General features: G+C 55.5%; 1 protein-coding gene across 1 annotated transcript in view; it reads left to right on the forward strand.

The window, feature by feature from the left end:
• Nucleotides 1-4504: 4504 nt before the first annotated feature.
• RAB11FIP5 (RAB11 family interacting protein 5) overlaps nucleotides 4505-21220 on the forward strand; it is a 77887-nt gene continuing 61171 nt past the window's right edge. The window contains exon 1 of the mRNA XM_006020919.3: nucleotides 4505-5099. Within this exon, the coding sequence (XP_006020981.1) occupies nucleotides 4735-5099 (365 nt within the window). The 5' untranslated portion in view covers nucleotides 4505-4734. The remainder of the gene's footprint in view (nucleotides 5100-21220) is intronic.

A 21220-nucleotide genomic window follows, 5' to 3' on the forward strand; every position in this document is an offset into this window, starting at 1 on the left:
GGTTGGGGTGATGCCCTCTGCCCCATGTATCCTTACAACCACACGCCCCATCAGGCGCTTCCAGAGCCTCAGGGCCTCTTTGCCGTCTTTCTCCAGCAAGGTGGTCACCGCTTGGGTGGGGGGACCTGGATAGTGGGTGCTCTGCGGCAGGGGCCAAGCGGGGTTTACTTCTTGGGTGTTATCCTCTCCCCTCTCCCGGCACAGCTCTCCTGCACGGTGCATCCCGGGTGTGGGGGATCTGCTGGGGGCCTCTGCTCTGGCTGGGATGGGGGCACGGCGCGGGGAGCTGGGCACAAATGACCCCTGATCTCTGAACATTTCGGGGGCAGGGGCCTGGGTCATGCCCGCTGGCCCCTTGCTGGGCACAGCTTCTACATTGGGGGGAATTATTATTATTGTCATTATTATTAATCGTTATAATTGTTATCATTAATGTATTTTGCTATTGCTGCTGTTATTATTATAAGAATACTAATTATCACTTACTGTTGCTTTATCAGTAATGATCTTTAACTTAGTGTTATTATTATTATTACTATTGTCATTGCCATGACTATTACGATAAGAATACTAATGATCATTCATTTGTTGCTATTATGATGATCCTGGTTATGATTATGATTAATAATACTTATTATCATTATGTTTTAATTAATGTACATTGACTACTATGCATTAAACACATTCATTACAATGCATGCATTAATGAAACATACTATGTAATAATACTATATAATATAATGTAATTAATGTATTAATGTGTAATATATTTTCATTAATATATACATTAGTGCATTATATAACATCATATAGCATATTATAAATCATACATTAATGAATATGTAATATATAGTATATATAGTATATATTATGTATCATAAATATATAGTATATATAATTCATTGATGTATAGTAATGAGTATATATTAGAGTATATATATATATTATATACACACATATATACATTATACAGTAATGAGTATACATTAAAGAATAATATATATATTATATATTAGAGAAAGAACAATGTTTCCAACTATTTAGCTGGTCTAATAAAAGAGATCAGATCTACCCAAAGAATCTTTGTCTGCCTATGTCCTTAGACCAACACGGCTACAACCAACAACCTTGTATTATATATTACCTATTAATACATATATTATGTTATAGTAATACACACACACACATATTATAGTATGTATATAGTATGTACAATATATATGTAGTTTGTATAACATATTTACATGTATAATATATGTAAATACATATGTTGGATTATAATATTAGATTAGCTATCATATTAGAGTATAATACACAGGGTGATAGCTGTGGGGCATGGAAGGAGCCATCTGCCACCCAGACCCCCTTGCACGAGAGGGCTGTTGCCTTCCAGGAGCTAGGATCAGAGATGTTGCAGCAAGACTCCCTAAGTCTGTCCGATCCGCCCCACTGACCATTACCCCATGCTCCTTGTCCACGTGGGCACCAACGACACACCAAGAAGCAGCCCCGGGAGGATCATGAGAGACTACGAGAACATGGGGGCGAAGCTCATGGGCCTAGGAGCGCAGGTAGACTTCTCCTCAATCCTCCCGGGCGGAGGCTGTGGGAGCAATGCATTGAGGAGGTGAACCGAAGGCTTCGGAGATGGTGTTTCCAGGTGGGCTTTGGGGACCTCGATTGTGGCGCTCAGTACTGCAACGGGGACGGTTCACATGCCAAGGATGGCATTCATCTCACAAGCAGACAGTAAAAGCTCTTTGCTACGAGGGTAGCTGGCTGGTTGAGGACAGCTTCCAACTAGGCAAGCCCGGGACATGACATGAAACCACTACACACCACAACGCACAGAGGGTGTTCAAAAAATGGACAGCCAAATTGGTAATGGCATCTCGCGACGCCAGGGGTGCGTCAGAAAACCTGAGGGGTTTTTAGGAGAGTTTTCGTGTCTTTATGGGAATGCCAGAGGCATGGGAAACAAGCAGGAAGAACGGGCACTCCTCCTGCTCAAAGAGGATTTTGATGTGGTTGGGTTAACAGAGACACGGTGGGATGACACACATCTGGGCAGTGAATATTAAGGGCTATAAGCTTTACAGGCAGGATCAGGTTGGGAAGAAGGGAGGCGGTGCAGTCCTCTACGTCTTTGGCGACGCGTAGGGGGTGCACGTGCACCCCATTAGATCGGCCGTGCACCCCGTGGAAATGCCAGCCACAAAACTGGAAGTGTGCTTCTGGTTTCACCGCTGGCTCAGCAATTGGCCTCTGGGGGACCCCCCCGGTTGGCGATTGCCTGCTGAGGGACCCCCCCAGTCACACATTTGGCTCCCCCAGACTCGGGGGGCACCAGTCACCCATGCTCGAGACCCTCTCAAGGGTCAGGATGCAAGGGAGATCAGGAGACGGAGACCTGATGGTGGGAGTTTACTACAGGCCTCCCTCCCAAGAAGAGGAGTGTGATCAGCAGGGATGCTAGTTAAAAATTGCAAATTCTCTGATAAAAACCCCAAAATCCATGCCAGGAGGGCGAGGGCAGCAGTGCCTTGGGACTAAGAGCCTCAGGCCCCGCTCTTCCTTCCTCCCCCCTCCCCCTGCCCCTCCAGGAGCCACCAGATGACTTGGGAGTGCAAGAACAGAGGGGCAATTCTCACGGCTCAAAAACAGGCCATCCCCATGCGGGCAAAAAACGGGAAAGGAGCCAACAGACCAACTTGGCTCAACAGGAATATTAGAGAGCTCCTAAAAAAGAAAAAAAGAAGCATAGAAACAGTGGAAGAAGGACTTAGGAGCCGGAGAGGAATGCACCTGCATTGCCAGGGCCTGCCGATACAAGATAAGGAAAGCCAACGCAGGCGTGGAGATCAAACTGGCAACCGGAATAAAAGACAACGCAAAGTCCTTCTACAGATACACAGGGAGTAAGAAAAAATCAGGCTTCACCGGGGGACCCTTACTAAATGCTCAAGGGCAGCCCACAGCCGATGCCCGCTGAGCTCCTAAATGAATATTTCACGTCGGTATTCCTGAAATCAAATGTGGGCTCGCCTGATCAGAGGCCCGGGGAGCATAGGGAAGACAACAAACTATACAAAATCAGTCCCGAACAGGTGAGGGATCTCCTGCAACACTTGGATTTCTTCAAGTCCGTGGAGCCCGACGACCTGCACCCAAGAGTCCTGAAAGAACTGGCCGAGCTAATAGCAGCGCCCCAGCCAAGCAGTTTGAAGAGTCGTGGAACTTGGAGCGGTCCCGGATGACGGGAAGAGGGCCAATGTGGTGCCCATTTTCAGGAATGGGAAGAGGGACGACCCTGCAAACTACAGGCCTTGGTCCTGGGTAAAATTTTTGAAAACCTTATTAAGGAGGCCATCATTTGCAAGCTGGAAACGGATGAGGTGTTCAGAAGCAATCAGCATGGCTTTGTTGAGGGTAGATCGTGCTTGAGAAACCCAGTGTCCTTCTATGACCGGGTAACTAGCCACTTAGACGAGGGGCACGTGGTGGACCTGACTTCAGCAAAGCCTTCCCACGGGATTCTCTTAAACAAACTTGGGTGCCGGACTTGACCAGTCCTCAGCGAGGTGGCTGGACAGTTGGGTTAGAGGCCGCCCCCAGCGGGTGGTAATTAATGGGCTGGCCTCGTCCTGGAAGACCGTCTCCAGGGGGTCCCCCAGGGATCGGTGCTCAGACCCATGCTCTTTAATATCTTCATCAGTGATCTGGATGAAGGGGTGGAGAGCTCAGTTATTAAGTGTGTGGATGATACCAAGCTGTGGGGAAACGCAGGCGCGCTGGAGGATAGGGCCGGGAGCCAGGAAGGTCTTGGCAGGCTGGACAGTTGGGCGAAGCAGCATCAGATGAGATTTCACATGAATAAGTGCAAAGCCCTTCACCTGGGTGGGAAGAGCCGTCACAACTCCACAATGGGTGGCACAACATCCCAGCGAGACCGGGGGGTTATGATGCACACGAGCCGCCAGTGCAACGGGGTCACTAGCAAAGCAAACCGATCTGCGGCATGCATCAGCCGCCGCGTGTCCAGTAGGTCCAGGGAGGTGCTTCTCCCTCTCTCGTCGGCACTGCGTCCACTTCCAAGAGGGACCTGGATAAACTCGAGCGGGTGCACAGAAGGACCACCCACCCCGCCAAGTGCCTACGAGCAGAGACTCAGGGAGCCGGCCCGGAGTCAGAGACGGCATCTGGGGGAGCAAGGGCACCTCCGGGGAGGACGTGCAAATTCGGGCTGCACATGGGGAAGAGCGCAAGGGTCGCCAGCATCTCCCGGCAGAGGGGATGCAGGTCAAGCTGGGCACTTGCGTGAGCCCAAGGACTTGGGGTCCAGCCTAGGCGTGCCCGGGCAGCACCCTCCCGTTGCACGGCTGTGCAGCAAGGACACGCATCGGCTGCGGGCAGCGCGCCAGGGGGCCGAGCTCGGGCTCGCCCTTGCTGACGCTCCGGCGGGCGGGGAAGGGGAGCCGGGCTGTGCAATGCGGGAGGAGAGCGCGGCGGGCGGGGCCGGGGCCGGGGCCGCGCTGTGCTTTGCACCGCATTGCACTGCTTGGCGGTGTGCATGACACTGCATTACAGTGCCTGGCACTGCATCGACCCGCCTTTTGCATTGCACTGCATTGCTGGGCACTGCACTGCATTGCACTGCACTGCACCGCACCGCTTGGCCTGGCACTGCACGGGCACGACGCTGCGTAGCCCCGCTGGGCACTGCCTCGCCTCGCCATGTCCCTGCTGCGGGCGTCGGAGCTGCCCCCGGACTCGCTGCGCTGGTTGCCCACGCACGTCCAGGTCACCGTGCTGCAGGCGCGGGGCTTGCGGAGCAAGGCGGGCGCCGGCCCCATCTACGCCGTGCTGCAGCTGGGCCGCGAGAAGTACAGCACGTGCGCCGCGGAGGGTGGCGCGGGACAGGCGCGCTGGGCCGCGGAGGAGTGCGCCTTCGAGCTGGAGCCACCGGACTGGGGCGGGGGCAGCTGCGAGCTGGTGCTCACGGTCATGCACCGCGCCTTGCTGGGCATGGACAAGTTCCTGGGCCGCGCCACCCTGCCCCTGGAGCCTGCGCTGCAGGCCGGACGCACCCACCGGGACCAGTGAGTATGGGGGCGAGGGGGGCAGCGCTGCAAGGGGCGGTCTGGGGTGCCACCTGGGGCCTGGGCTGCCGGGGGAGGCGGTGGCGGCATCCTGCTTGCTGCCAAGTTGGCCGACTGGCCCCTGGACTGGCCCCTGCCTGCCTGGTTTATTCCCCCTCGTGCATCCCCAGGGCTGGCGGAGCAGCGCGGGCATCGGCAACATCTGCGCCAGGGGTTTCCAGCCTCGTTTTCATTTGCAGACCCCTAAATTTGGAAGGGAGGCACGGCACCCTTTGAATTGTATGGGTGGGTGCTTTCCTGGACATAGTCTGCAGATGCCCAGGAGTTGGAAACCACTGGTCCGCGTCTGCCTGCAGCTGGGCCACGAGATGCAAGGGTGGCAAGCGGGTCTGCCCCCATCGCCAGCCCTGCAGCGCCCTTGGGGCTTGGCTGGAGGCACCGGGTAACGTCTGCATGTCTGATGAAGTGAGCTCCTGCTGCTCAAGAGGCTGAATCTGGTTCAGTGTTTCTGGTGTGTCTGATAAGCCCAGCCTGGTCTGGGCTCCTTATTCAGAGCAATGTGCTTGATATGTGATGTGATGCAATGTCTTTATTAGCCCGTATACCTTTCTGATGGCATTCTCACTCTGCAGCACGTCTAATTTCTTGCTAGCAGCTTTTCGTTGTGGAAAGATTAGCTTTGACCAAGGAACCGAGAACCAGGAACTGGGACTAAGGAATGAAGTTCAGCCTCGTATCGTAGGCATCTTAATCTGTCGAGGCGCATCTGCCCCCTGCCTTCATGCAGCCGGGAGCCCCTCCACTGTGCCGGGCACGAGCACTTTAGCATGGGGCAGGGGTGGAAGGAAGCCTGGGGCTTGCTGGTAGACACAGATGCAGCCTGGCCTTGCTAAAGGGGTCAGGAAATGTCACTGTGGGCCCTGTGACATGGTCAAATGAAAGCTGGATAGAAACTAGCTCTAGAGTAGTGTTCTGCATTTTCAGTTTTTACTGGATTTTTTTGTTGAAGTTATTCTGTTTTTACTGATTTACACCCATTTTTCAGTGTAAATTAGTAAAAAACAAGTGGGGGTGGCGGCAGCCGCACGCGGAGCAGGGGGCAAGGGGAGGGACGGTGGCCACGCGGAGGTCGGAAGGGTGGCTGGAGCACAGGGCTCCTGGCTCTGACCCCAGGAGGGGTCAGGGGAATCATTCCTGGGCCAGGCAGGTCCCAGCTGCACCTGGCGGCTCCAGCTGCGACCCTGTCCTGAGCACTGGGAGGCAGGCAGGACAGCCCAGCCCACTCCCACTCCCACTCCCTGAGGTGGGTGCTGCACCTGGTTGCTCTGCACGGGCCCGCGGGGCTGGAGCCACTGCCCAGGGGCGTGGGGCTCCTGGTTCCGAACCCGGGCACAGTGAGAGGGGCTGGAGCTGAGGTCAGGGTCGGGTCCCCCCCCCAGCGTCCAGCCGCATGCCACCCCCCACTTCCCCAAGCACCAGGGCAGCCCGGCAGCAGGCTGCTGCAGCAGGAGAGAGGGGCTCAGCGCTGTGCATTGGCCGCTCCTGGGGCTGCAGCAGGGAGCAAAGCGGGGGGAGCTGTCAGTGGGTACAGGGCATAGCTCTTGCTGCTACATGCCCCCCGGGAGGGTTGCAGGCTGGGGAGCTGCGTCAGGCATTTCCTGGGGGCCGTGTGCCCCCAGATCTGTGCACGGGATTAGAGTAGGCTGCCGGTGCTGGCTGGGGTCAGCGGTGGCACCAGGCTGTTCCTGGCGCTTGGGGTAGACGGCAGCCTGCTCTTGTCCTGCGTGCAGATCTGGGGGCATGCGTCCCCTGGGAAGAGCCTGACACAGCTCCGCAGCCCTCCTGGGGGGCGCGTAGCAGCAAAAGCTGTGGTCCGCCCCACGCACCCACTGACCGCTCCCCACGTTTCGTTCCCTGCTGCAGCTCCGGGAACGGCTGACGGGTGGTCCCAGCCTTACTCCAGTCCCTCCCTCCCTCACCACCATGGAACGTATTATTATTTTCCCCGATATAAACCGATTTCTTTTCTCTTCTTCCTTTTATCTGCATTTCAACCCGGTTTTTACGTTTGGAAGATAAACCCAGAAAAATTCCCGGGATTTTTTTTTTTTAATAAAAACTGGAAAATGCAGAGCACCACTCTAGAGCTACTACACCTTTTCAAGCACTGTCTTTTATGGCTGGTTGGCTCTTTGTAGCTGGATAGCCATTTTTATGGTGTGCTCATTCCTTTGCAGCGTGGCTGGTCTCACTTTATTGTGCAGTTGGCTGGTAAATCGCGTGATAGTTGCTTTGCATGTGCGACGATAGTTGTGTTGTGCGATTAACTATTTAATTGTGTGATATATATAATGTAGCGTGACTCCAGCCAGTTCCTGTTTGTCACGGCTCAGCTGGCCATTGTGGACTTTTTGCTGGCCTAATGTGGGCAGCCCTGGAGGAAGACATGGGGATGCTTAAAAAAAGGGAAGAAGGGTGGGTTCCTCTGGTCTTGCTTGTGGGCGGTGTTGGGAGGAGAGAGGAGCTCAAAAGAGACCTCATTAAGGGGCTTACTGCCTAATTCAAGCTTAAGTGCATGGCTAACGTCTTGCCCAAGTGGAGGCCAGCTGGAAGGGGGGGATGAAGCCTTAAGGCTGAGCCATTTTGGGGGGCATTTTTTTGCACATTTGCAGCGCCATTCACCCTGATTTGGAGGTCTCGAGGTGCTGCTGTCAGCGAGAGCGTGCTTCCCCAGCTACTGACAGCGGATGGAGTTTCCTTCTGGCTCCGCTCCCTGCCTTGGACGGAAGCTGCCATTGATGTGCTACCTGATGGCACCGGCGGTGCCAAGCTGGCATTGATGGTGTCACAGGGATATTTCGGCACCGCAGTCTTCGCACTGTTGGTGTTTGACTCGGTTGTGTTTCTTGGGCGGCGTGGAGAGATGTTGGCGTTTTGACCGAGTTCATATTGTGGCACCGAGTGACTGTAAATGCAGCTGACCGAAGCTGGGTCCCCCCCAAAACCCACCTAAATTAAATTCCTGCGTAGCTGAGCATTTATCTTTCACTGGTTTTCCTGTTTATTGTCATGAATAATAATATAATCAGCATTATTAGTATGATCTTACTAGTATTAATACATATTTTTTATGATTAAAAATAGTATTATCATCATCTATTTTCTTCTGTTTTATAAGAGAAACCTAGGTCTCTGAATGGTACGGGACAGAAGCAGTTATGTTTTTGGGCCTCTCAGCTGGGGCTGCCCCAAGCTGCACACACGGCTTTGGGAGGTCTCACACCCGTGGGGTTAACACGTGTAGACGCCTATACCAGAAAGCATGGGAGAGTCTCCAGTGGTTGTGAGCAGGATGTGGTCTATGACGCATCTCCAAGCCCCTGTTTGCCCTTCTTCTGCTTGCTGTGCCAGAATTGTCCACGTGGCCCTTGGGAGCCAGTGCGTTGGTATGAAATGGTGCAAAGTAATAAAAGTCTGGCGGGGGGTTAGTGGTTCACTGGGGTCCTCTGCAGAGCAGCTGAAATGGCTTTCAAGGTTTTGGAGATGGGTCACACCCCAGCTTAGTCTTTGCGGATAACTGTGGGAGGTGATCTCCTCGTCCGAGGTACGTACCAGGCCTCCCTGAGACCCGTGCATGCATCTCCTGCTGTTTGCCTTCGGGGCTATAGACTTGCAGAAAATGGGGCCGGAAGGGACTGTGAGAGGTCCTCTGCTCCATCCCCTGCCCCAGGCAGGACCACCTTTAGCAGGTCATTCCTGACTGTATGTCCAGCCTGCTCCAAAAACTCCCCGGCGATGCAGATATTCACGGTCTCTGCTGATGACTTGTCCCAGGGTTTAACTTTTCAGCGAAACTTGGGTCCGGTCTCCTTTCTGCTCCCGCTCCCTTTTGGTGCATCCACGGGACTCCGGTTAAGGTGCTGCAACCCCTGCATCCCTCCTGAGTCGGTGCTTTCCTGGGTACCGGCCCCCAGGCTGCAGGGACGGCTTGCGGACCTCGTTCCTGGATGCAGAAACACGGCTGTTGGTTGTGTTTAACAGGATGCTTGAGTGGGTCTTGCTTACTACTTGGCTTGTAAGCCCTGTCCTGATGTTGCTGAAGACAGCGGGGATCAGCATCCTCCCTGCGTACCCTGCCTTTTAGAAGCCCGGGGATTCCCCACTGACATTCATAATCCATGTAACACGTGCCGCGCCGACACGGAGCAAAGCTTTTCCTTGTCACCGGCAGGAATTGTGATACCAAGGGACAGGCCTTACCAGGGCCGTTGCGTCTGCATGGTTCATCAGCTGGGTTTGTAATCCCCGAGAATGAAATTTGGTTGAAACCTATTTTCTGTAGTCCTGGGTTGAAGGGTGTTCATAGCTGCATGCTCTCCGTCAGTCGACTCGCCTGTTTAGCCCAGGATTGCTATCGACTTACCTCGTTTGGAACGGCCTGGCTCGTTATGCTTGTGCTTTTTAAACAGCGATGCACTTCTCGCCCTCCTCCTGCCTTCTGGAGTCTCCCAGGATTTATGAAACACTAAAACCAACCATGCAAAGATCTCCGCCAATTATATAAGGATTCTTGGTTGTAGATGTATGTGGGTCTTCTGATTTTTTTTTTTTTTTTTTTTTAAGCATCTTATCCCTAGGAGAGACTGGTCATCCTCTTTAATTATGGACCACAAAAAGCACTTACTTCAGGTTTATGCGATGCAAGCACGTCATCCTAGTCGTTCCTAATGTGCAATGGAAATAGTCATTGAGCCTTTTGTGTCTCATTAGCCGTTTTACCCTCTCCATCTAGTAATGCTAGGATTGTCTCCTTCCAAGTATATTTAATCACCCTCCCTTTTGCTCTTCAGGCTACAGACTTTCTGTTCCTGGGTCCCTTCCCTTATCAATTCTCTGCCCAAGCCCTAGATCGATCGCAGTTTCCATTGTCCCATTTTCTCTATCGCCTTTGTATTTCTAATTGCTGCCTTCATTTTGCTGCGGACGGGCTGCTGGCTAAAGTGGTCCTTGTATTGATCGAGGAGCCATGGCTTTTTGGCCGGGTATCAAACTCTTCCTTCAGAGTTCCCAGTCGTGTTATTTCTGTCTGAATTTTACCTTGCATCTCCCTGTGCTTTGAGAAACCAACTCCTTTGAAGCTGGTGGTCAGGGGGTGTTGCTGAGGACCGGTTGGGGCGCTTATATTGAATGTCGTTCGGTCATAATGGCTTGTATCTAGCAGCAGGTCCCTGGCCAGCGACTAGATTGTAAAGAGCCCCGTACCCTATTGGGTTCAAGACCTTTTTGTGTCAGAAAATGCGAACCTATAATGCCTAAAAATTTCCACCTGGAGCCAGTGTCCCTGCTGGATGTGCTTGTCTTCCTGAGCTATCCCTCCTGTCTGCGGGAGGTCGCTTCCTAGACTGTGGGGGCTGCCTTGCACGGCTCCGGGGCTGGCGTGGTCCCCTCGCAGCCGTGGTGTGCATGCACCATCCCCGTGGAAAAGGCAGGGAGTTTGCAGCGTGCATCTGGTGCAGAAGCTGCTGCAGGTACGTGGCTCCTCCGTGAGCATTGCTGTGCTGGGACCCGGCCCTAAGGAGGGAAGGTGATGAAGCCAAGCGTGCTGGGGGAGTGGAGGGCTGCTCTCCAGAAGCCCCCCCGGTCCCCGCATGTGTGGTTGAGGTGGCGAGAAGTAAGCCCCTGCTTGGGATTGCAGCGGCGCTGCCAGCTGAGGTTTCTGCAGGGTTCGTGCACCCCCCATGTTGCATTCAAAGGCCCCAAGAGAGCCTGGTTGTTCGGAGATGTTTCAGCAGCAGGACATTTTGCTAGGAGCCCTTGAGCACAAGGGCCTGCCTGCCATGCTCCCCCCCAGAGCTGGCTGCATTTCAGCTTTCAGCGAATCAATCGACTGGTGTTTTGAAGCGTGTCCGGCTCTCCAGTACCCCCAGTTTCAGGCAGTCAGTGGTTGAGTTTGGTCTGGGTTGCCGGGAGGGAATGAGTGGCTTGGAAGAATTTTTCCTCCCAATCTTAAGGTTTTTGTAGGGGCTGTTTCTTTAACCCTTTAGATGTCAGGGTCTCAAGCTTTTCTTCCCGGCGGTTAGGGCTGGGGATTATAATGGCTCGCGAGCCAACTAGGCGTCACCCATGTCATGTTAAAAAAAAAAAAAAAAAAAATCATGCTGGGGTATAATAATATATAATGGTATACAAGTCACAGGAAGGGAGTTTTCCACTCTGTTCAGCCCCACTGGTGCGTCCAGTTTTGGCTATTGCACTGCAAGAAAGGCCCAGGCAAATTGGAAAGAGTCCAGCGGAGAGCGACAGAAGTGATTTAGAGGCCTGGAAAATGAGTCTCGTGAGGAAAGATTGGAAGTGTTGGGGTGGTTGAGTTTGCAGAAGAGGAGACTGGGGGGGATTTGACGGATGTCCCGATGCAACGAGGATGGCGATGAACACAGGAGACAGGAGGATTCCCTGCCATCACGTGACTCCAGGAGGCGGGTCTTGCCAGCCTTGCAGTCCCACTGTGGGAGCTGGGCTAGTGTGGGATCCTCAGGGTTAAGAAGGGCTAAGGGGCCCCCATTTCTGCACAGCTCCTTCCTCCTGCTCGGTGCCCATCGACAAGTGGGGCAACAACCGCTTCCTGCAGCCTGCGGTCGAGCAGCCTTCAATCTCTCTGCAGCCGAGAGCCCGCGGTTAAATAACCCGGCGGGTTTCTCGGGATGGGGCAGAGCAGCTCTGCTGGCTCCGTGCACGTTTCCCTGCCATTGAAAAGGGAGGGAGAAAAACCAAAGTGGCTGGAGAGGGAAGGGAGACGACTCACAGAGTCGGCAGGAAAAGGTCCAGCATTGGGACCAGCTAGATTTTTGCAAAAAATATTCTTGAATTGCAAACTTTCGGGCACAAACACCCTTCATGAGGCATCGGAGAAAAGATTGACAAAGTTCTCCTGGGTAGAAATGAAAGTTCATATTTCATAGGAGATTTGAAGGTGGTAAAATCTCCTGTTTGGAAAAGTTCATTTTATACGCGGATTAGGTTCCCTGGCAAAGTTCATATAAACCAACTTTCTTTCCCAAGTTTTTGGCTCAGTGCTTGGTTAATTTAGTAAAGGTTGGGCATCAAAGCAGCCTGGGGTTGAAAAGCTCACCAAAAAATGGTGGAGAAAAGCACCCAAAAAGTCCCCCTGATTGCAACCACACGGAGCTCCGTTGCTTGATCCGGGCCTGGTAATGGGCTGAGGTTTGTCTCCCAAACCTGCCGTCGGGGCAGGTTATTCCAGTGCGGTGGGAGGCAGCGTGCGAGAGGGGCTCGTGCCCGGCTGTTGCAGGGAGGAGGGACGTAGATGGGTCAGGACCGCACGCCTCTTGCACGGGGGCTCGTGCAGGCTCCGATTCCAGCCCGGCGCAGCGCTGGCCACGAGTGCACGTGGCCCGTTTGGTTACAAGTGGGGTTGCACGAGCTGTCTCCATCTTCAAGCCCCTTCCCGGAGGAGTCACCAGCAGCCAGGTGTGCTTCGGTCCCTCCTGTCAGATGGCTCTGCCATCCTTCCCCATGCAGGTCCCACCAGCCAGGGTCTCGTGTCCACCCCGGCCGCCTGCCCCCCTCGCTGGAGGAAGGTCTCAGCTCATCCTCGGCCTTTGTAGCTCTTTCCTATGGGCAGTTCTAGCTCATCTTCCCTCCTCGGGCCACTCCTGCCTCTGTGGTGCTTTTGGTGTCCCACCAGGAGTGGACTGCATCCCTCTTTTTTTTTTTCCCCCCCACAAGATGCAACCTCTGACCCCTTTCAGTGGCCAGGCTTAGGAGGAATCGCCCAGCTCGGCACATGGGGTTTCTAGGAATAAGATCCCTCAGCACCGGGGACTCTTCAGAGCATCCCACCCCCCCTTGCTACCGACCCCCAGCACGATTGCAGGGTGCATGGCCCGTGGCTGGAGTGGCGACATGCACGTGAAACCTGCCACGGGCAGGGGAAAGCAGGATCACTTGGCCTGGTATAGCCTCCAGGTGAGCCAGCTTATCCTCGTGGCCTCGGTTTCCTCCACTCTGGATAGGGGGGAGCACATGGCTGGAGGGAAGCACCATAGTCTTTGCAGGGCAGGCTGGGGCCGGCGGGGTGGAAAGCAAACTTTCCAAACCCATCTCCCACTCAACCAGCGTGCTGGCACGGCCCCGGGGGCCTGGTCTTCCCGGGAACCAGACCTAGCTCTGCTCCCCTGCCGGCGCTGACGGCTTGCGGCTTCCCCCACCCCGGCGCAGCTCCGCGCTTGGGAAACCGGCCGTTGCCGCTCCCTATTCTGCATCCCGTTTGCTTCACTCCCAGCTTGGGCGGTGCCGAAGCCTCTGCCTCGAAGGCACCGGAGGGGGTTATTTTTCACGGGGGCTTGCCCAAGCCAGGAAGCGTCTGGCTGTGTCGAAACCCCTGATTAGCCAGCCGGCCCCGTGGGTGGAGGTGGGGCTGGCGCAGGGCTTCTCGGTCCCGCTTGGCTCGTCTCGTTCTCGCGTCCGAGACGAGCCCGTGCTCTCTGCAGCCATGCCGTGGGGGCTTTGCAAAGCCCCGTAAAGGGTGCCTTTTTGCCGGTCGCAGCCTGGACTGAGACCCGCCACGTCATCGCTGCTGTTAGCCAGGAATCTGTCGGGGCTGAACAACTTCCCCACTTGGCATCCCCTGCCCGTCCTCCTCCAACCCCGAGCCACCCCCTTGTCCCGTGGCAGGGTGAGCACCCATCTCCCCACTGCACGTCGGCAAAACCGGTCCCTCCTGCCGCCCCAGTGTCCCCGTTCCCTGCTCCCGAAGCTGGGCCGGCTCTAATCAGGCATTCAGCCTTGCTCGCTGCCTGCTGTGACCTTGCTTTGTTCCTGTCTGGCCTGCCTGGTTGTTTTTCAGCCCTGCTTTCCTCTCCCATCGCCCGGCTGGAACGTGACCGGGGCGCGGGCTCAGCTGCCAGATGCTGCAAACCCTGCGACCTTGGGACGGTGCGAAACGCGGCAGGTGCTGCGGGAAACAGCCTTGCGTTGTCCTGCTCTCGGGCCGTAGACTCGGGCGCTTTGGTACCGGTCACCTGGGAAGGGTTTCTCCTTGGCGCACGGATGGGGAGAGTGCAGGCCCAGTGCAGGGCTGCCATGCTCCCACGGGGGATCAGCATTGAACGCCCCTGGATCTGACACCGTCTTAAAAGGCAGTCGTGGCTTCTTCCATCCTGCGGTGAATAGACAGGCAAATCGGCACGCATCAGGGCACGGCGAGGGCTGTGCTTGCTTGGAAAACAGGGAGGGATCCTTAGCTAGAGATGCTGGGCTGGTTGCTGCAGGGCTGGGGACCTTGTCCTGCCTGTCAGGTGGCAGTGCCCTAAACACCCTGCAGTGTTGCATGTGGGGATGGTATCGTTGTACGGTCTGGGGCGGAGGCCAGGGCACGGCCTCGCTTCCTCCCTGCACCACCGCAGCTTCTGCTTCCTCTCCCTGTGGGCAGTCCCTCCCCGGTGCCTCGGGCAGCACTGATGCAGGGCAGAAGCCGTGCTGCCCCTGCACCAGCCCTTCTGGCAGCACAGGCATCACCGGGCAGGGACCCGTATGGCTTCAGGGCGGCGCAGCCTGCATGCCTCTACATACAGTGCCTGCACCTTGCGTTCATTTGCTTGCAGTCTGGATCATGGATCAGGCTGAGCCGGCAGCTGGGGGAAGGGTGGAAATCCTGTCTTATCCCTGCACTGCGGTGCATGGTGCAGTACAAAATTGGAAGTATAGCCTCTTTGGAGGCTGCTGCCCAGAGAGGGAATCATGTTGTCCTTGACTTTGAATGAGTGGGGGCCCCTAGAGTCCCCTAGAGTCGGTATGTTTAATTCGGAGCCAGGCATCGTTTGCACGTGGCGATCTTAAAACTATCTTGTTTTCTGCTCCCATCATTGCAGTGCAGAGACCTCTTGGCCCAGCTCCCTCTCCCTGGATGGTGGGCATCCTTGTGTGCAACTACATGCTCAATTAAAGTTGGATAGAAACCAGCTACAGACTTGTTACACATTTTCAAGCACTGCCTTTGTAGCTAGTTGGCTCTTTTTATAGTTCGATAGTCATTTTTTATGGTCTGCACTTGAGGCCACTCTCCTTTTTTTTGCACGGTTACCCAGTTAACTGCATGACGGTTACTTTGCACTTGAGGCTGCTCTAAAGGTATTGCACGATTTACCAGGTCATTGCGCCGTACAGGTAATGTGCAGTAGGGGCCTGAAAGTCAGACCCTCTTCTGCGGGCAGGGTAGCTGTGCTGTCAGGTCCCCTTAGGGCTGCGTTTGCATTTTTTCCATTCCCCTCTAAATTGCTCCTCAGACCTTACTGAACCCTCCCCTGAGCAGCCGCAGATACACTGCAGATGCCCGTGGCCCCTTTAAAGCCTGCGTGGCAAGCCCCTCGGACCGTGAGCAACTTCGGTGCCGCGCCCCGTCGATGCCGAAGCCCCTTCTGCAGCTGGGGGCCTGCGGGTGCATCCTTTGCCTAGGGTCGGCCCCCTCCGGCCCTGGGGATTTGCAGGCACGTTGCCATTTGTGTGTCCTGCTGCCCTGGCTCCGGCACGTGGCTGGGAGTTAGGAAGCCCAAGTTCCTGTTTCAGACGTACGGCACGCAACCTTGAACAAGACGTGTGATTACCCCCTGCCTCAGTTTCCCCCCCTGGAATAGAGGGTGATGCTTCCGGGTCTCGTCCCGAGGCATCGATCCTGCTTGGCAGTGGGGACCGAGGGCTGACTGGGCCGTCTGAGCGATTTGTGCACATCAGAGGCACTAAGCAAACAGTTGTGGGAGGTTCTTTGATCTTCTTTTCGCACGACTCCGGCGGCTGCTTGCATCAGGGGAGGCAGGGATCTCTGACAGAATTGGGGCTCTTCATCTGCGTTCCATTTTGGGCTCTCCGAAGACCCCGCAGGAGCGGGTTTTGCTTGCACGCCTGTCGCTGGGCTCCCACCAGAGCTTGGCTTCTGCAATCCCCGATGCTGCGGGGATCCTCTGCCCGGCTGCTAGCTCTAGGCAGAGACTTGCTGCGTTATCTTTGCAAAGCGCGTCCATGCCAAGAGCCCGGCCTGCGTGGAGCTGACGGTCTGTTTGGGCTGGAAAAGCACGGACTGGTCTGTGGGCGTGCGATGCAGCGCTTGTGTCAGCTGTGGGCCTCATCCAGCTGGCTCAGCTAATTCCCAGGTGCGCTCCCCTTGCACACCTATCCGTTCCATGCACTTTTCTGCATAAAGGGGCGCCCGTCCCAATTGACTGTGTATCAGTGAAAACATGGGGGGCCAAGCTTTTCGGCAGGCATGCCAGAAACTAAGCCCCCCGGCCTCCCCAAGTGCCACTCCAATCCCTCTCCCCTGCTTGTGCTGCTCTGCTCCCTGCTCTCTTTTCCCTGCCTGCTCTGCTTTCTGCTCCCTGCTCTATGCCCACAGCCTGGTCTGCTCCCTGCATTATCCGCTGCCGTGCTGCCTGCCCCCTCCCCAGTCTGCCTGTGCCATCGCTGGCTTTAAATGCCACCCTCATCGGTTCTCTGCACCTCAGTTAAGGGGATAAACTGCTTAAGCATGCTGCATGTTTCAACCCGACCGTCTGCTTCGAGACTTGCCTTCTGGGCAGCCGTGTGGTAAGGGACTGGATCTGCGTGCTCTGGGCTGAAGTGAACTCCCTTTTGATTGCAGCTGTCAGAGGGCTGCTATTAGGAGCCAGGAAACCATGTAGCTCCTGCTGTTTTCAAGAGCCGCTGTAAGAAGCCTTGAGAAATGAGCAGAGCTAGTTGGGTGCGGGGCTGCTCGTACCACGGCACTGGCAGCGGTGGGTGCTGGATCACGGTACCCCGGGCTGGGTGCATGCTTTGGGGATGGACATAGTCCTCTCCTCGTCCGTTGAAGGGGGCACTTTGGCTTTGGTAAGCTCTGTGTGAGCAAGGGGCAGGCAGACAATGCGAAGGCTGTTCCAGGCTTAATTGCATGCTCCAGCTCTCAGCATGTCGGGGCCGTTCCCTTGATCTCCGGTCCCTGGCCTCTCCAATGCACTGTTTGATGATCGTTGTCTCTTGTGGCATGGCTTGCTGGAAGGGGCTTTCCTGCTCTGTCCCTTCATCTGAGCCTTGGGGAAGTCTTCAGGGCTGCTAAAGCAAACAGGAGGCTTCTGGCCCCTGGAAAGAGGACCATTTAGACCTCGGAGCTGGCTAGGAACAGCCCCGTGCTACCTGGGGAAGAAGGGGCACGGCAGGGATGCATTGGTCCCACAAACTTTGAGAGCGGCAGGAGGCTAGATGAGGAGAAATGCCTACGACGGGATTGGGGAGGATTCATTCAGCTGTCCTGCTTCATAGCCAGAGATTAGGGGTCACTGCCATCGCATCCCTCTGCCAGCCGGGGTTGACCCACCCTGGAGCCCTTGCTCTAGATGCCTCCAAAAGAGGCATCCCAAGGGACCAGTGCTCCTACAGAGCAGGAGGTATATCACCCCATGGTGTCCTTGGCCTGGGAGAGACACTTGGATGAAGCCCAGATACTCCTCCGATGCTCTTGTGTGTGAACAGAAATGCTCCATACTCTATATGTATACTCCTTAAAGCATACTCTATGTATATACTCCTTAAAGCATCACCTCTGATCCTCAGGCTGGAACGACCTCGCAGGGCGTCCGGTCCAGGCCCCGCTACAGGGCGAATCATCCTCGACTCAGCCATCCCCCTGCGTGTAATCTGCTCTTGAAACGTTAAGGGATGGAGACTCTCGGTAGCCTGTTCAATGTTTTAAACCGCTTTCAAAGTGAGAGAGGTTCTTCCTCATCTCCAACCTCCATTTCCTCGGCTGCAGGCTGAGGCTGATGGTCCAATCCTGTCACCTTCGGCCACAGGGAAAAGTCCATCTCCATCCTCTCTATTATTGACCTTCAGGTGGTTAGAGACAGTTTCAAATATAGGATCCTAAAAAAGGAGGGTTGGGAGGGAGGTCAGGGGGTCACATCTAGTGCAACCCCCTGCTCCAAGCAGGACCAGCCCCAACTACATCATCCCAGACAAGGCTTTGTCTACCTGGGTCTTCAACACCTCCAAGGATGGAGATGCCACCACCTCTCTGGGGAGCCTGTTCCAGTGCTTCACCACCCTCCTCATGAGAGAGTTTTTCCTAATATCCAACCTCAACTTCCCTTGCTGCAGCTTGAGCCCATTGCTCCTTCTGCCATCTGCCCCCACTGAGAACAGCCCAGCTCCATCCTCTTTGCAACACCCTGCATGGAGTCAAAGGCTGCTATTCAATCCCCCTCGGTCTTCTCATCCGACACAAGTCCCCACGGGTGTGGCAGGCCCACGTAGGAGTGTTCAGTGCCAGGACGTGGCATTGAACCCATGCTCGGTCTCCTCTACGATAGCAGAGATCCCATGTGTCAGTAGAGGGGACTGTATTAAAGTCCTTGTGGGGGGCAAGGGAGAGGGGGTCTCCCGTTTGGGGACATGCCGGTGCAGTGTGGTGGCTCTGGTGCTGAGCTGATGGGATGCCTCGGGGCTGGCAACTGTACCTTGTCATCTGAGCCGTGTTGGTTTGCTGCCCGTGACGGCCGGAGAGCCCTGGCAGTGGCTGTTTATCGAGGAGCAGGGCTTTGCTCATCACGGTGGCATCCGGCTCCTTCTCCTGCCAAGGACAATCCAATCCACTGACCTACATCTTTGCAGGGCCTGGATGCCTCTGCTGACAAATGCCCGCGTCCTGCCGACGGCCTCTGGATGAAAGCTGTGCCCCTTGCAGTAGCAGGCGTGAAGCCGGGAGAGGGAAGCTGCGGGTACACCCAGGGGTCTTTCCCCCCCTTGCTGATCTGTAGCAGCAGCAGGGAAAGCACCCAGCCCTAGCACGGGGCTGGCGGGGTTCGGGAGCACGCCTCCATGGCAGCAGTTCCCTTTGCAGTATTAGTTTGACAGTGAGCAGGGTGTTTAATGGGAGAAACACTGGTGGCGAGGTGAGTTGGAGGCAGCAGGGGAAAGTGCGTGGAAGCCTTGGAGGGGAATCCCAGGGGGAATGGGGCCATGCAGCCCCATAGGCTCAGCCCTCGGTAAGCCATCTCGGACCGAGCATTTGTCCAGCCTGCGCTAAAGACCTTTCTTCTGTCTGCTATCAGCATGACGTTCATGGGCCTGTACCCGTGGGGGCAACCCTCTGGGGCTGGGGCACCTTGCATGCAATCCCGATGCTCTTAAGGCTTCTTCCCCAGCACAAAGGCACCCTGTTGCCTGGGTCTGCAACCTGCTAGGAGGTGGATTTGGAGGAGTCGCCTGCTGACAGGGAGGAAGCCCCTCTCCTTGGCTGTCTGCCCATCCCATGGTGAGGCTCTGTGGACCCATTACTCTGGAAAGTTAAGCATTAAACATTTGCCTACTTGGACGCAGTCCCTTAGCTCTGCAAGCGGCTTCTTGAGTTGATGGTGGCCGGCAAGGCCAGGTGTGGCTATCTTTCCCCCGTGGGAGCAGCTGGCACTAGAGGTCTTGGGCAGTGCTGGCTCAGGCAGCTGCTGACCCTGCAGTGAGACAGCAAGGACAGTCTCTGTCCTCCTCCTTTGGGCTGGGCTCATCTAGAAGGTCCCTTCCCTGTCTCGGGCATTAGCTTGTGAAGTGGGGCTGGCTGCACCTTATGGTTTAGGAAACTGAGGCAGCGTCCCCGCAGCTGCGTGTCCTGCCTGGGCTTGGGGCTGGGGCAGAGCCCAGCACATCTCTCGGTCCCTCTGCTCCCCAGCGTCCGTCTCGCACGGTGCTGTGCATTAGCTCTCTCCTTCTCACCTGGCACGCAGATATTTTCTTGCATAAAACACGCACCCAAATAAAACACCTGCTTTATTTTTGGAAGGCAGACCATAGGAGGAAAAGGTTATTGCCGTCGTGGCTGGCTGTGACGTGGAGCAGGGTAGTGGCCACGCTCCACCCAGCCCGGGGTAGGAGGTGATGCCACGTTCTCCCCAGTTCCCGTGCTGGGCGCTGGCATGGAGGTTAGGTAGGGGACAGGGTCTCCTGAGCCCTCTGGTTGTGCCAAGGCAGCCCAGAGGAAGAGCTGTCCGATTTGGATTCGGAAGGGACAAATACAGGACCAAGGGAAGGGATGGAAGTGAGACGAAGAGGCTGAGCTGCCTGGACCAGGAGGCTGGGGGTGAAATGGGGCATGGAGAGCGGAAGTGTGTGGCAGAGACCTGGGGTTCGAGGGCAGGGAAACTGGAGAAGTGAGGAGTGGAGGAGGCTGCTACTGGAGAGAAAGTGCCGGGGAGGGGAGGGGAGGGATGGGTTGGGTGATGGCCTGGGAGAAGGGTCTGCGGTGCCAGAGGGCTGCGACTAGACATGTTCCTTTCCAGAGTCCCCTTCTCCGTACAAGAGGCCCGAGGAAACAACCGGGATGGGGAAGAAGGTGCCAGGTTTGGTAGCCTGGGAGGACAAGCAGACCTCTGCCGGCTAGAGCCCCCTCCCTCCAGAGCCCGAAGGGAGCCAAGATCTCCAGTTTGAATCATAGACGAGGATGGTCGGAGGGGAGCTCTAGTCCGAGCAGGACCTGCCCCCACTGAGAACAGCCCAGCTCCATCCTCTTTGCAGCCCCCCTGCAGGGAGGTGAAGGCTGCTATTCAATCCCCCTCGGTCTGCTCTTCTGCAGACTCAATCAGCCCAGTTCCCTCAGCACCCCAACCATTTCTATTGCCCTCCACTCGACTGTCCGCCGTTTGTGCACACATTCTTGCCACTCCTTGGCTTTCTGCAGGAAACCAGCTGGAGGTGTGTGCATGTGTAAGATCTCTGCCTGCTGTTGTTCATTTTTATAGAGGATGACAACCTACTGCTGCTGTCGGCTACTCCCTTGACTGAGCTGGCGGAGGTTCTTGGGGGGGATATAATGTTTGGGGCCATGCTTGGCAACCCTGTGGTGATGCCACATCGGATTTCTTTCTTAAGCTTTCTCTCTTACAAGTGGGCTGCGAAGACGCCCCTTAACCCCAGCCCTGGAAAGCTGGGAACAGCATCAGCTCAGTCTCCAATGAAGACAGGCTCATGGGTCCTTTTCAGAAGGGCCCTGCCTTGTCTGGCGTGTTTGAACCAGCCCTGGGGATGGGGTAGAGCAGTGGAGCAAAGGACACGGTTCTCTCTCTTTGCAAAAACTCATGTCTGTGAAG

The sequence above is a fragment of the Alligator sinensis genome, unplaced genomic scaffold, assembly GCF_000455745.1.
Source record: "Alligator sinensis unplaced genomic scaffold, ASM45574v1 scaffold12_1, whole genome shotgun sequence".
Taxonomy (NCBI): domain Eukaryota; kingdom Metazoa; phylum Chordata; order Crocodylia; family Alligatoridae; genus Alligator; species Alligator sinensis.